Here is a 14,663-nt window from a genome sequence, read left to right on the forward strand (position 1 = left end):
GGCTCATGCTCCAAATGGAACTTTTCTGGCACGTGCCCAGGGTGTGTTTTCCTGTGCCACTCATATCAACTGGTCCTTCCTTCAGCCTTTTGCTTGATCTCACCTTTTTCAAGTTTCTCTTTTTCTTTTTCTTTTTTTTGGGGGTTCAGTCATGGGGCCTGAACTCTGGGCCTGGGCACTGTCCCTCAGCTCTTCAGCTCAAGGCTAGCACTCTACCACTTGAGCCACAGCGTCACTTCCGGCTTTTTTCTTTTACTTATGTGGTGCTGAGGAATCGAACCCAGGGCTTCATGCATGCAAGGCAAGTGCTCTACCACTGAGCCACCTTCCCAGCCCCCGAGTTTCTCTTTAATAGGATAACCCTCACTCAGGACACTATCTGGCAGTGTCAAGGCCATTCTGTTACTGCAGGCAACTGGAGCCTTCACTTACACCACCCTGACCTGCCCAATACAGACCTGGACCCTGAAGACTCCAGCCCCAGAGACTCCTCGACTGCCCCCATGTCAGTAGGAAGTAACCAGAAAAAACCATGATGCCCCTCAACTGTTTATACTCCTTCAGGGTTTCAAATGATGGCAATCTGCCTTGTTTCTCATAACTCCATGTTGCTTACTTCTCAGCCCATTCTTTTTATGTAGCCAAAGACCCTATATGAAAGACTTGCCTCTCCCTTCTTGGCCAATTCTTTTTTTCTTTTGGTCGATCGTGGGCCTTGGACTCTGGGCCTGGGCACTGTCCCTCAGCTCTTCAGCTCAAGGCTAGCGCTCTACCACTTGAGCCACAGCGCCACTTCCGGTTTTTCTAGTGGTTTATTGGAGATAGGAGTCTCATGGACTTTCCTGCGTGGGCTGGCTTTGAACTGTGATCCTCAGATCTCAGCCTCCTGAGTAGCTAGGATTACAGGCGTGAGCCACCGGTGCCTGGCTTTGGCTAATTCTTTCTATGTATGCAAAGCTGGAATATGAAAGATTGACTCCCATCCTGTTTTCCCAGGTGCATACAGATGCCAGGCAAGCCACCAAAGATACGTGCAGACTCTGTTGCTAGCAGAGAAATCTATCTAAGCCCACATTGCATTGTGGGACCAGTCAAAAAGTCCCCCCACCCTTCTACTAATGGCTTATTCATTAATCTCTGCCCCTTGCTCAGACCTCATAAAAACCCCACTCTTAACCCAGCTCTTTGCACAGTCTCTAAGCCCACAGGAAGACAGTGCCCCTTGCTGCTCTATCTCAATAAACAGTCCTTGCCTGTGGAAGATTGAGTCTGGCCTGCTTCCTTCCTTTCTCCTCCATTTTCCTAACAAGTGTGACCTACACACATTGAATGGGATGTAAGGATAGAAGATGGAGTCAGCTACGGGTTCTCATCATTGTGAAAAAGAAGATACCTGGTAAACAAATGAAAGGCATAAAGTGTTTATTTTGGGACACAGTTGCCTAAGTTTTTGTCTATCATCCTTGATTTTATTGGCTCCATTCCAGGGTGAAAAAACACTACCATCATGTGAGTACATGTGACAGAAGTTTCTTTAAAATTTTTTTTTAAAAAAGTATTTGTGGGATGGGGAGGTGGTTCAGTGGTAGAGTGTTTGTCTTGCATGCATGAGGCTCTGGGGTTTGATTCCTCAGCACCATGTAAGCAGAAAAAGCTGGAAGTGGGCCGGGCGCTGGTGGCTCACGCCTGTAGTCCTAGCTACTCAGGAGGCTGAGATCTGAGGATCGCGGTTCAAAGCCAGCCCGGGCAGGAGAGACTGTGAGACTCCTATCTCCAATAAACCACCAGGAAACCGGAAATGGCGCTGTAGCTCAAGTGGTAGAGCACTCGCCTTGAGCTGAAGAGCTGAGGGACAGCGCCAGGCCCAGAGTTCAAGCCCCATGACCGACAAAAAAAAAAAAAAAGTATTTGTACAGAAGGGCATCAATTCCACATGTCAGTTTATGAGTCTAACACATCTTGATCACAGAGACTTCTTTCAATGGCAGTATTCACTTCAGAAACTGTGCTTTCCTTAGTCCCAACTTGATAGGAGTCCTAACTTTCTATGTTTTTTCCAGTCTGTCTTCATTTTGCTCCTGATTTTCATTAAAAGCCTGATGGAAAGCAGCCAGTGACCATACCACAGCCCAAATGGGGTGGTGATTAGAAATTTCCTGTACTAGATTAATTTCTACATCACCTTTAAACTCCACCTTTTTGGGCCCAATTCCCAATAAAATCCTTCTAAACTGACATCTCATAAGCAGACCCTGTGCATTTATGTTGGAATTCTGGTCTTCAGGGCACCCACCAGAGTAGCTCATTAAGCTGAGTTTACAGTAGAGGGATTCTCTACATGACATTTCCCAACCACTTCCAATTTTCTCCGCAGGAGGAAGGCAGCTAAGCAACTTAGATTTAATTATGGCAACAACTTCACATTTCTGGCACCTTTTTTTTTTTTTTTTTTTGCACTTCTAGGACTCACAGGAGGTTTTATTTTCATCTCAGCAGTTCAGAGGTCTCAATCTACACTCCTTGGCTTTATTGATTGTGGCTAATAGTATCACAAACAGTGTGATACACATTACTAGCTTTTGATTTTGATTTGTAATACATTAGCTATTATAATTTAGATGTTTCTGCTTATCTCACCTTCTTTCAGTCTGCCTCAACCTTGATGCATGTATCTCAATTTCTTTTTTTTTTTTTTTTGGGTCCGGTCATGGGGCCTGAACTCTGGGCCTGGGCGCTGTCCCTCAGCTCTTCAGCTCAAGGCTAGTGCTCTACCACTTGAGCCACAGCACTACTTCCAGCTTTTTTTTTTCTTTTTGCTTATGTGGTGCTGAGGAAGCGAACCCAGGGCCTCATGCATGCAAAGCAAACACTCTACCATTGAGCCAACTTCCCAGCTCGATGTATCTCAAGTTCTGAGTCATCTTATAGTTTAGCTCTTAAATGTTCTTTTTTTTTTAAATAACATGTATCTTTTCTTTTTCTTTTTTTTTTTTTTTTGGGTCCGGTTGTGGGGCCTGAACTCTGGGCCTGGGCGCTGTCCCTCAGCTCTTCAGCTCAAGGCTAGCGCTCTACCACTTGAGCCACAGCGCCACTTCTGGCTTTTTTTTCTTTTTGCTTATGTGGTGCTGAGGAATCGAACCCAGGGCCTCATGCATGCAAGGCAAGCGCTCAATCACTGAGCCACCTTCCCAGCCCCTGAATCATCTTATAGTTTAGCTCTTAAATGTTCTTGACAGTTGATGGCACTGCTGGGAGGTGGTGGAGCCTTTCGAAGGTGGGACCTATCAAGGAAGTGGGGTCATTGAGATTGTATTCTTGATGATATTGAGATCCCAGCCTTTTCTTCTCTCCTTTTTGCTTCTTGGATGCCATGAATTTCACAGCTTGCTCCACTATGTGCTCCCGCCAATGTTTGGTCTCACCACTAGCCAAATAGAACTAGGCCAAGTGATTATGGACCAAAAACTCTGACACAAAATTACCCCCTCTCCCCAGTAGGTTGTGTATTTGTTTTCTGTTATTATTATACTCATAAAAATCTATCTGGTGAAGGGAATTTCAAGAAAACATGGTATTCAAGCAATAGCAAGGGCACTGCTGGCAGATTCTAAGATTTACAGTGAGAACTGGGAATCATAAAGGATGTGAAAGACTTTGGAGTGTACAGCATTCCACTATGTGCTCCAGTTATTGCACAAGGAGTCATAGGAGTTCATGTCTACCCTGCTCTGTTTCTGTCACCTTTTAGCTCATCCCTCTTTTCTTTCTTTTTTTTTTTTTGGGTCCAGTCGTGGGGCCTGAACTCTGGGCCTGGGCGCTGTCCCTCAGTTCTTCAGCTCAAGGCTAGCGCTCTACCACTGAGCCACCTTTCCAGCCCCTCATCCCTCTTTTCTGTTCACATATTCTTCCCTTTTAGAATCAGGAAGTTCATGTTGGTCCTGTCTCACCACGGTCTCTTAGAAATATGTAACTTTTTACTTTTTGATTTTCAAAGGGGCTCACAGTCAAGAATTTGCCTAGCGTTTCAGTAGGAAAGTTTAGACTTAGACGTTTGAGCAATACAGGGACTGTTTACTCTATGAGGACTCAATGATAAACTTGTGAGGTAAACATGAACTTTAGGGTGCTGGGTGGAATGTTAAACTCATCAGGGGTGTCCTACAAAGACTCACGAGTTACAGGCTCGGCTTCCACTTGGTGGCATTATTCTGATATGGTAGAAACGTAGGAGACAGTATTTTGCTGAAGGAGGTTTGGTCATTATGTAATGGAGATTCTGGTCCATTCTCTGCTTTCTGTCCATCATGAAGTCAGTAGCTTAGCTACATTTGATGCTCTCCCTTTTCAGTGGGCAAGATAGTTGATTTTTTTTTTTTTTTTTTTTGCAAATGACAATAGTAATTCTATGGATCCAGTGGCCTCTGAGGCCAAGTTCTTTGGCTTCATACTTGCATTTGAAGTGATGTAGGTGGCTGCACACAGGTTATTCTGAACTGGGAGGGGATCCCAGACTGTGAGCTTAGCCCTGTCCAAATTTGTAAATGCACAGAGAAGTTTCTTTGCTTTATCAGAGGACATTTTGATAACTTTTTTGGCAAAGTGGAGCAGCTGTTTTTTTTTTTTTTTTTTTTTTTTTGCAGTTGATTTTGTGTGTTCCTCCAAATAGCTTGCTTCCTGAAGATAACCGCCAGGAGATGCATCTTTATAGTGAGGAAGGATTTCAGCTTCTCCCAAAAGAAAAGCAACTGAAGAGTGACAAGTATAAGACTGAATTATGAACTAATCAGGCCCTTCTTACTAAATTAGGAGGGCAAAAATTCAAACAGACCTTAACTTTAGTTAGATGAGCTTGAGAGTGTTGGCAGAGATCATGGGATTAGTGATTTTAGGGAGAATTTGGTATCCCTGGTCCAAAACTCCAGAAAACTGAAGGACCTCAGAGATAATGTAGAAAACAAAAACCTGGAAACATCTTAATTTCTCAATCATAAGATCTGTAAAAAATTAGATTTTATATGTTTGCTCTTTTATGTGTTCCACATCGTTTGTGATCCACTCTTCTGAAGCATCTATGTACTGCCTTGAACTAGCCTTGGAAGAATTTGTTCATTAGTGGCCTCTGATAGGTGAGATGGGATTCTTGATTTGACTCATGGCTTCTCTGGAGGCCTCATGAAAGTCAAAGCATCACCCAAGTTTTTGTGCAGGTGTGCCTTGATCATAAGTCCTTTGTGATACTGGTCTTTGTTGGTTGAGATGAGAACACATGAGAAAAGCGTTAAAACAGGTGACTATTAACCACTCATTGCTCTATGGGCCTGCCAACACAGGGTGCTTGTGCTCAGCCGTAACTCTCCTTACATGAGGAAGTTGGCAACTTGCTGGAAGAAGGAGACCCTCCCAAAAGGCAACTTTGAGTTTTGGTAGAGAAGTTGGCTTTGTTTCCAAAGTAACTTTCCATAGACAAGGCTTTGACTACATTGCAATCTAGCAGGAGAAGACCTGGGACAACAAAGAAATAGATCCCACTGGAAGAAGAAAGCAAGCAGGTGGGATACCCCAATCATGAAATGGATAGGTACTAACTTGGGTTGATACCAATAATTTTTTAATGCTTTAGTTAATTGGAATCTGCCTTGTATTTAACATTTACCTTTTGCTGTTGTTGTTGTTGGTTATGGGGCTTGAACTCTGGGCCTGGGCGCTGTCCCTGAGCTCTTTAGCTCAAGGCTAGCATTCTACCACTTGAGCCACAACACCACTTCTAGCCTTTTCTGCTTATGTGGTGCTGAGGAATTGAACCCAGGGCCTTATGCATACAAGGCAAGCACTCTACCACTGAGCCACCTCCCCAGCCCCTTAACATTTACTTTTTGACACTCATAAGCATCAACTATTTAATACCCTCCAGCCACCCAAGGAAGAGGAGAATGGTAATGATCACTCTTAAGGTATCACTTTGCCCTCTGCACCATCCCAAAGAACAGGATTTGGAGTTTTTCCTGTACGCATACCAGGAATAAGAATATTAACATTAGCAATTCAGTATTAATTGGTTTTAGCAAAAAATATACCAGATGCTTTGTGAATGTGACAAAGGTGACTAACTTGGAACTATTTTTTCAAGTTGTCACAAAAGTGGCTTTAAAAATTTGACCCCATCCACATGTTTTTAAGCCTGCTCTATCTTCTTGTTACAGTTTGGATGATCTAGAATATCCTCCAAAGTCTCATGTGTAGAAACCTTGTTCTCTTGTTAGAGGAAGTAGGTCAGTATGTGTGTGACTTTTTTTTTTTTTGTCTTTTGTGGGACTAGAACTCGGGGTCACTGTCCCTGAGCTCTTTTGCGCAAGGCTAGTGCTCTACCACTTTGAATCACAGTGCCATTTCTGGTTTTCTGGTTGCTAATCCCAATCTCATCTCCAGATGTGAGTCTAATGGACTGTCCTCCCTGAGCTGGCTTTGAACTGTGATTCCCAGATCTCAGCCTCCTGAGTAGCTAAGATGACAGATGTGAACTACCAGTGCCTGTTGTGCGTGACTTTTAAGGGTACATTTTGTTCGGGGACTCTTCCTCATTGTCTCCTTCTCTCTCTCACTCTCTTTCCCTCTCTCTACCCCTCCTGGTCACTATGAATTCAACAGCTTTCCTCCAGGACACTCTTCTGCCCTGAAGTACTACCTCACCCAGAAATAATACAGCCAAGGGACTGTGGCCTAAAACCCATGAATAAGACTTTCCTTCAATGAGTGTTCTCATAGGCATTTCTCAGGGCAGAGCAAATGGAAACCTGAATAACCATATCACAAGCAGAAACAGAATTGATGCATACAAACATATTTTCTATCAGGATTTCTTTCAATGAATTTTGGTTTCCTTCAAATATCTTACTGTGATATAGGCATTTTACATATACTAATTTAGAATCAAAATTTCAAATGTGGTTCTTATTTTCTTGTATGTCAAAAAATAAATCAGCCAGGCGCTGGTGGCTCAGTCCTAGCTACTTAAGAGCTGAGATCTGAAGATTGAGGTTCAAAGCCAGCCAGGGCAGTTATATTCATGAGACTCTTATCTCCAATTAACCACTACAAAGCAGAAGTAGAGCTGTGGCACAAGTGGTAGAGAGTTAGCCTTAAGCACAAAAGCTGAGGGCCAGTGGCCAGGCCCTGAGTTCAAGCCCCAGGATAAACACAAAGAAACAATGAATCTCTAGAAATGATCCTGATATTGTTTTCTTTATGCTGTTCTTTCAGTAGAGGTCAGTTACTGGAATTCCTTAAAATTGTGTTACTTTGATGAAACTATCTTCTTGCTTTGCTTGTCTCGAACCTTTGTTCCTGGAAAAGATACAGTAAAAACAGCAAAGAAACACATAAATTAAAGGACATCAAGAAAACATGTTATCTTTTGCATTCTTTAGAGGAAACTTGTGTTTCACCATCCAGCTTTGACCAAAACTATGTCCCCTGTGTAAAGATTTGAGACCAACTTCCCTGAATGTACTTAGGAAGGCAGTTCTGATAAATATATTTATATGTTAATATTTATGTTAATTATATATAATTATTTACAATACTTATGCTAATTATATTTATATTAATATCACATGCATAGTTATAGCTTATAGTTATAGGTTAGTTATAGTTATATAGTTATTTACTGCAATTTTATACATCATGGCATTCTCCAAAGGGTTCTATTTTGGAAAAAGGGAGGTATACCAAAGTTTTAAAATCCTCCCAATTCTTCTTCATTTTAAAATACCTTTATTTATCATTCCTTTTTTTATCTTTTGAAAAAAACCTCATTCATAGTTAATATCACAGGCAACAGAATAAATATTTCCAATAAGTGACACTGTCATCTGTTGAAGGCCCTGAATGCAATCCCTCCCAAGTTCTCCAGTTCCAGGGCAGACCCAAAAACCTACAGGAACTGTCAGCAACAGGCATCTTAGCAGCGCTCCCTCGGCTGAGGAGTACTTGTGTCTGGAGAGTGAAGTATGGGATTGGTGGTATCCACGTTTTTGCAATACCTTTGGGTTCTGGTGTGTAATTTAGCAAGTGTCATGGATAGCAAACCTGAAGTCACTGATGCAATGGATGTGACACTTCCTAAACCAAGGACATTGACCACTTGGAAAGAACCTTCCACTGCCAGCCTGGGAGACTCTAACTCTGAATGGTGTTTGCCTTTCTCACCACAGATCTCTAGCACCTGATTCCCCGGGGAACAGCCAGAAGTTTAACTCACTCATTTTCCACATCTTGGATGGAGTCAGGCAGAGGCTGGTTCCTGGTTTCAGGAAGGAGGAAGACCGTAAGGCTACCAAGAATAGACAAGCCTCCATAGATGATCCAGGGCAAGGGAGCAGAATAAACCACGAGAATCATCAACAGGGGAGACAGCGAGGACCCAAGGCTACCAGCAATTCCAATGATTCCTAGAGCTGTGGCCCTTAGAGCACAAAGCACAAGACAGAAATAGTATGTTAAAGATATACTCATGAGCTGGGCGCTGGTGGTTCATGCCTATAATCGTAGCTACTCAGGAGGCTGAGATCTAATCGCGATTCAAAGCCAGCCCGGGCAGGAAAGACTGTGAGACTCTTAGCTACAATAGAACACCAGGAAACTGGAAGTGATGCTGGGGCTCGAGTGGTAAGCACTTGCTTTGAGCTGAAGAGCTCAGGGACAGCGCCCAGGTCCAGAGATCAAGCCCAACGACTGACAAAAAAAAAAAAAAAAAAAGATGCCCTCATGGCATTTGAAACATGTGACTTATCATCTTACATACACTATGGGATATAGCAATGCAGGGAGATTGCAGACTGACTCTTACAAATTTTTGCTTTTTTGGTTAGACATTTGTATGGCATTTAACGATATTATTTTTGGTGCCTATGTTTTGGGTGACTCCAAAGATTGCATGAGGTATAGATTAGTGACATATGAGTGCTTTTTTTTTTTTTTGTCGGTCGTGGGGCTTGAACTCTGGGCCTGGGCGCTGTCCCTCAGCTCTTCAGCTCAAGACGAGCGCTCTACCACTTGAGCTACAGAGCCACTTCCGGTTTTCCGGTTGTTTATTGGAGATAAGAGTCTCAGGGTCTCTCCTGCCCGGGCTGGCTTTGAACCGCGATCCTCAGATCTCAGCCTCCTGAGTAGCTAGGATTACAGGCGTGAGCCACCAGCGCCCGGCTCATATGAGTGCTTTTAACAGTACTGTAGAAAACTGTGCATCGGTGGCTCATGCCTGTAATTCTAGCTACTCAGGAGGCTGAGATCTGAGGATTGTGGTTCAAAGCCAGCCTGGGCAGGAAAGTCCGTGAGACTTTTATCTCCAATTAATTACCAAAAACTGGAAGTGGAGTTGTGGCTCAAGTGGTAGAGCACTCACCTTCAGCTGAAGAGCTGAAGGACAGCACCCAGGCCCAGAGTTCAAGCCCCATGACAAAAAAAAGAAAAAAGTACTGTAGAAAAACCTAGCTGTCACTAAACTTCAGTTGTAACTGTTTCATCAGAATGGATGGATGTTGATAACTATTCAGTCCTTTTTCTCTTCTCTTCCCTCATTCAATCAGTGAGCTGAGACTAGGCTGATGGATCTGACAGGGAATGGTTTTGTACCTGATTATGGTGGGGATCAGTTCATTTGCATGGGCAAGAGACGCATTAGCAGAAGCAAACACTAGTCCTCCTCCCAACGTTGACAGAACCAGGCGGAGGGTCTGCATTTCTGGAGAAAGGAAGACCAGGGAGAGTCAGGAAGTCTGAGATGCTGGACTCAGCATTCCCCGCAGTACTAGTGGAACACAACCTTGATGGAATGGTGGACAAGTGCAAAGCACATAGTAGAGAAACTGTAAAGAGGCAGAATTCCTATATGGCAATTAAGCCAGGAAATATACCTTACCAATATGTTTTGGGGTTTGATGAATAAAGGGCTCTGAATAATGGTATTCGCTCTCCTTGTAGCTCCGACATTTGCCAAAGAAGGAAAGCAAGATGAATTCAGGAGTTCTTTTAAATTATTTTGTCCCCTGCCTTTTGAGCAGAATGTAGCAATATCATGTGGGAAATTTTTTTTTATTGTGAAAATACCATATAGAGGGGTTACAATTACATGGGCAAGGTAATGAGTACATTTCTTATCAAGCATTGTTGCCTCCTCCTTTGTTTCCCCTTCCCATCCCTTCCCATCTTCCACCCCACCCCACCCCCACCCCATGTGGGAAATTATTAAGCTGTATCCAAGTACTCTAGGGGTTTAAAAATCATGGTTGAAGTACATTGCTAACCCAGAGCTAATATTAGTGGAGTCTGACACAGATGGGCAATCTTGAAGGAATCCTCAAGATTGAGTCTCAAGACTTAAGAATAAGACCAAAGAATTCCTCATTTAGGAAACAATGTCAGATTTTGGAAACAATTGAAGGAATTAAACAGTTTTTCAGTTTAATTAAAAAATCATAGGAGAGCTTTAAACACTGGAATGGACTTTGAGGTAAAGCAGAAAACTGATGTCACTGCTGACAAATAAGAAGACTCGAGCCCCTCAATTTGGGATATTGCAAACACGTGACTATACTGCAAATGTAGAAAAACATGTGCTTGTCCCCACAGGCCCGATTTCAAGCCTGCAGAAATGTAGAAGTCAGCTCTATAATGACTGTCTAACAAAGTAGTAGGTCCAATCTTTTCTGAAGAGTTGTGGACTGCAAATTTAGAAAAGCATGTGCTTGTCCCCACAGACACAGACATAGACAGACATAGACATAGACAGACATAGACATAGGTCCATTCCATTTGTGGGATTGATTCTAAGAGTCTTCAGTGATGAATATATTAATATATTATGACTTCTGCATAAATCTTTATCTAATGACAAAGAATGTTCCTTTTTTTTTCTTGTCAGTCATGAGACTTGAACTCAGGGCCTGGGTGCTGTCCCTGAGTTCCTTTTGCTCAAGGATGGTACTCCACCACTTTGAGCCCCAGCACCACTTCTGGTTTTCTGGTGGTCTACTGGAGCTTAGAGTCTCATGGACTTTCCTGCCTGGGCTGGCTTTGAACCTTGATCCTCATAGTAGCTAGGATTACAGGAGTGAGCCACCAGTGCCCTGCTTGGAATGTTTATTTTCTTGCAAGGTAATTCTCCAAACCAAATTTGCATTCATCACGACTTAATATGAGATTCATGAGTGGCTATATCAGAGTTCAGGAAATATAGCCACTGACAAAGTAGTAAGACAAAGCTGGAAAGAACAAATGACAGCATAGTCTAATCTGAATAGGACACAAACACAAGGCTCAACAAACTCGCTATAAAATGTGACTGACAAAGGAGCAAATGATCCACTGCTGACATAGAGTAGCTTGGGAATAAATGACATACTTTTCACATGAAGACAATTATATCTTAGAACAACAACAACAACAAAAATCCTGACTTTTGGCTTTCCTCCAAGTACCTCAATGTCAAAATGTATCCCCAATGCCTAGATTGCTCTTAGGGAATTGTTAGAAAAAAACTTCTTTTTCTTATGATTTCAAAAGAGTGTCATCTAAACAAAGTCAAGTACGGAGAAGATATTTCTTTCCCGCTCTTCGTGTTTTTCCTCACCCTGAGGCACAAAGATGGTGGCCAGAATGGAGATGCCCATCAAGGACATGAAAAGGAATTGACTTATTTGGCGGCCCAGGTGATTCAGCGCAACTAATGATGCACAATTGGCTGGAAAGAACAGGACACCAAGGAGAATCTGAAGCAGAGATATATTACTACTCAGGTGCTGGAGGTTGAGTAGTAGACCGAAAGTGCATGTCCAAGTTGTAAATCTGTAGTGAACAGAGAGGAAAAGCACATGTCATAAGGTTTAGAGAGTTCTAGAGGTTGGCACTGGCAGTTTTAGTCATTAAAATACAAAGGCATACTTATTTTCCATATTTTCCCTGGTAAGTGATCATATTATAGTCATTAAAAAGTAATCCCACGATATTTTGGAAGGTATAGGGTCTTGTTGAAGACACATAATGAGTTCTTTCTAGGGTTTTAGATCTTCTGAGTGAAAAGTTTAACTTTATGTATATAAATATTTGTTAAGCCATATCTCTTTTTATTGTTATTATAAAGGTGATGTACAGAGGGGCTATAGTTAGATAAGTCAGGTGAAGAGTATGTTTCTTTTTGGACAATGTCACCCCTTTCCTCCTGTCCCCACCCACAAGCTGTATAGTTCATTCTCAACATAGTGTCTAGTGAGTACCACTGCTGCCTTTGTTCACCCTTTGTCCCTCCATTTCAGTACCCTCTTACTTTCCCAAAGACAGATAAATGAGAAAACTGACAAAAAGAAAACAACAACAGCAGCAAAGCAAAAAACCTCTTGTGTCCATTTCCTAGTGTTCATTTCGATAAATATTACTTTATATGATCAGAGACACATAACATTGTGCCTTTGTGTCTCTCTCCTCAGAGTATCCTCCTTTGGTCTCTTTGTGTGTGAATGTCTAGAGTCCTTCTGTATAATTTATCATTTCCTTGGGTATTTTAGGTCAGTTTCTGCATATGAAGCTACATTTCTTTGTTCTTTTTTTGTCTTTTCTTTTTTGGTACTGGGGATCGAACCCAGGACATTGCACTTGCTAGGCAAGTGCTTTGCCACTGAGCTACATCCCAGCCCTGAAGCTATATTTCTTCATGTGTTTTACTGTTTGAAAATTTACTTCTGTTAATGGAAATAAATGAATGGAGAAACTCAGAGCCAAAATCTGTACCATGACTCAAATTCTCAGCTTTCAGTCTCCGAGGAAGAGTTTGGCAGGGGGATGTGAAAAATACCAACACCTCACTGTGTCATTAGTTCTGTATCAGTGTTTTTAAAGCCCTCTGGATACATCTAGTCAGAGCAACTGTGTGCAGTCTCTGGTGTCTTTTATTTCTAAATCTACCACACACAGACTTGAGCCATTGAAGATAAGAAATACAAATCATGCCTCTTGAAATGGTAACGGGGCGAAGCCTACCTCACAAAGGCCAAGAGACAGATCCGCTTACACAGGGCGGGAGCATGGAGCAGGTCGCGCAGAGAAGCTTTTTTCTTTGCCACCTCTAGCTCCTCCTTCATGGTGGCTCTCACCACCTTCAACCACAAGAACAACAAGAAACTTTTCAGTTGTCAGCAAATGATAGGCATTATGGGGAGCACCAGGCCCTCACAAAGGACAAGTTTAATGAAAACCCTTTCTGTGCAGTGGGAAAATGTAGACATCAAAGAAGAAATGGTAGACATTGAAATATGGATGCTGGGTTTAAGGGGGCCGACTTGGCATCTTGGTGGATGATAGGGACTCTAGACGTGAAATTCCACTTCCTACCCTCTCCCTCCCCAGGTGATAGGCACCTGAATTCCTAGAGTCAGGGGCAGGACTTGGACAATAGGTTCCTGGACCTGGCAGACCTGCACCATGGACTTGAGAGACTTTGAACTCTCAAGCTCTTGTGACCCTGCCCTCTAGCCATGACCCTGCGTATGGCCACCTCAGTGGACATTGTGACATGCCTCCTGCCTCTCCTCAGATCATCATGGTGTCCCTCTTCAACTCTCCATTGGAGTTGATCTGGTTTGTTGAGATTTTTTTTCTACTCTTTCTTTACTCTCCTAATAGTATTAACTGCCTTTGAGGCTGCAAGTCTGGGATGTGAGTCTGCTTGCAGTTGCTGGCTTTCCAACAAAGACTTCTGATTCAACCTCTCAAAATGTGGCTTCTGGGGCTGCGAAGGTGGCTCAGTGGTAGAGCGCTTGCCTTGCATGCATGAGGCCCTGGATTTGATTCCTCAGCACCACATAAACAAAAAGAAAAAAGCCGGAAGTGGCGCTGTGGCTCAAGTGGTAGAGGGCTAGCCTTGAGCTGAAGAGCTGAGGGACAGCGCCCAGGCCCAGAGTTCAGGCCTCACGACCGGACCCCTCCCCCCACAAAAATGTGGCTTCTTTGTATCTTGGGATTGAATTCCTGTATAACAACATCAGAGAAGAAATAAAGTGTTGGGAAGTGTAACACAGCAGGTGAAGGAAGCTCGGGAAATTCTCCAGTGAGGAAAAACTAAGCAGGAGACAGAGAAGGGCTACAGAGCATTGGAAAGAGTATGTTGGTTAGAGAAAAAGAGAAGGAATGAAACATAGTACGGTCCAAAGTGTCAACTATATTAAAAATTATGAAAACTGTAGCAACTGGACTTGATTCTCTACTGATGCTTGTGGTAGAAATTGGTTTGTCAGTTTCAGGAAGGAGATTAATTTCGTGATAGTTATGATTGTAGAATTTTTTTTTCAGTTGTGGGGCTTGATCTCTGGGCCTGGGCACTGTCCCTCAGCTCTTCATCTAAAGGCTAGTGCTCTACTACTTGAGCCATAGCTCTACTTCCAATTTCCTCATGGTTTATAGTAGATAAGAGTCTCATGGACTTTCCTGCCTGAGCTGGCTTTGAACTGTGACCTTCAGATCTCAGCCTCCTGAGTAGCTAGGAATACAGGTATGAGCCACTGGAGCCTAGCTGTGATTGTAGATTTGAATTCTCCTTTTTCAGGGAAATCCGGGATGGAGTGTCCTATTAATGTGTTGGTTCAAATGAATTCTGACAACAGAAGTGAGGGTGGGTT

At 42.8% G+C, this 14,663-nt stretch overlaps 1 protein-coding gene and 1 pseudogene across 1 annotated transcript in view; one reads left to right on the forward strand and one right to left on the reverse strand.

Annotated features, from left to right (window-relative positions):
- Positions 1–982: 982 nt before the first annotated feature.
- LOC138814854 (organic anion transporter 7-like) overlaps positions 983–14,663 on the reverse strand; it is a 34,807-nt gene continuing 21,126 nt past the window's right edge. The window contains exons 6-10 of the mRNA XM_070003940.1: positions 13,030–13,145; positions 11,627–11,841; positions 9,631–9,739; positions 8,258–8,461; positions 983–7,341 (exon numbers count right to left, since the gene is read on the reverse strand). Coding sequence (XP_069860041.1) covers positions 7,281–7,341; positions 8,258–8,461; positions 9,631–9,739; positions 11,627–11,841; positions 13,030–13,145 — 705 coding nt within the window. The 3' untranslated portion in view covers positions 983–7,280. The remainder of the gene's footprint in view (positions 7,342–8,257; positions 8,462–9,630; positions 9,740–11,626; positions 11,842–13,029; positions 13,146–14,663) is intronic.
- LOC138814864 (protein MIS12 homolog) lies at positions 1,350–4,977 on the forward strand (annotated as a pseudogene).

Source organism: Dipodomys merriami, unplaced genomic scaffold (assembly GCF_024711535.1).
Source record: "Dipodomys merriami isolate MVZ:Mamm:240054 unplaced genomic scaffold, mDipMer1.0.p SCAF_617, whole genome shotgun sequence".
NCBI lineage: Eukaryota > Metazoa > Chordata > Mammalia > Rodentia > Heteromyidae > Dipodomys > Dipodomys merriami.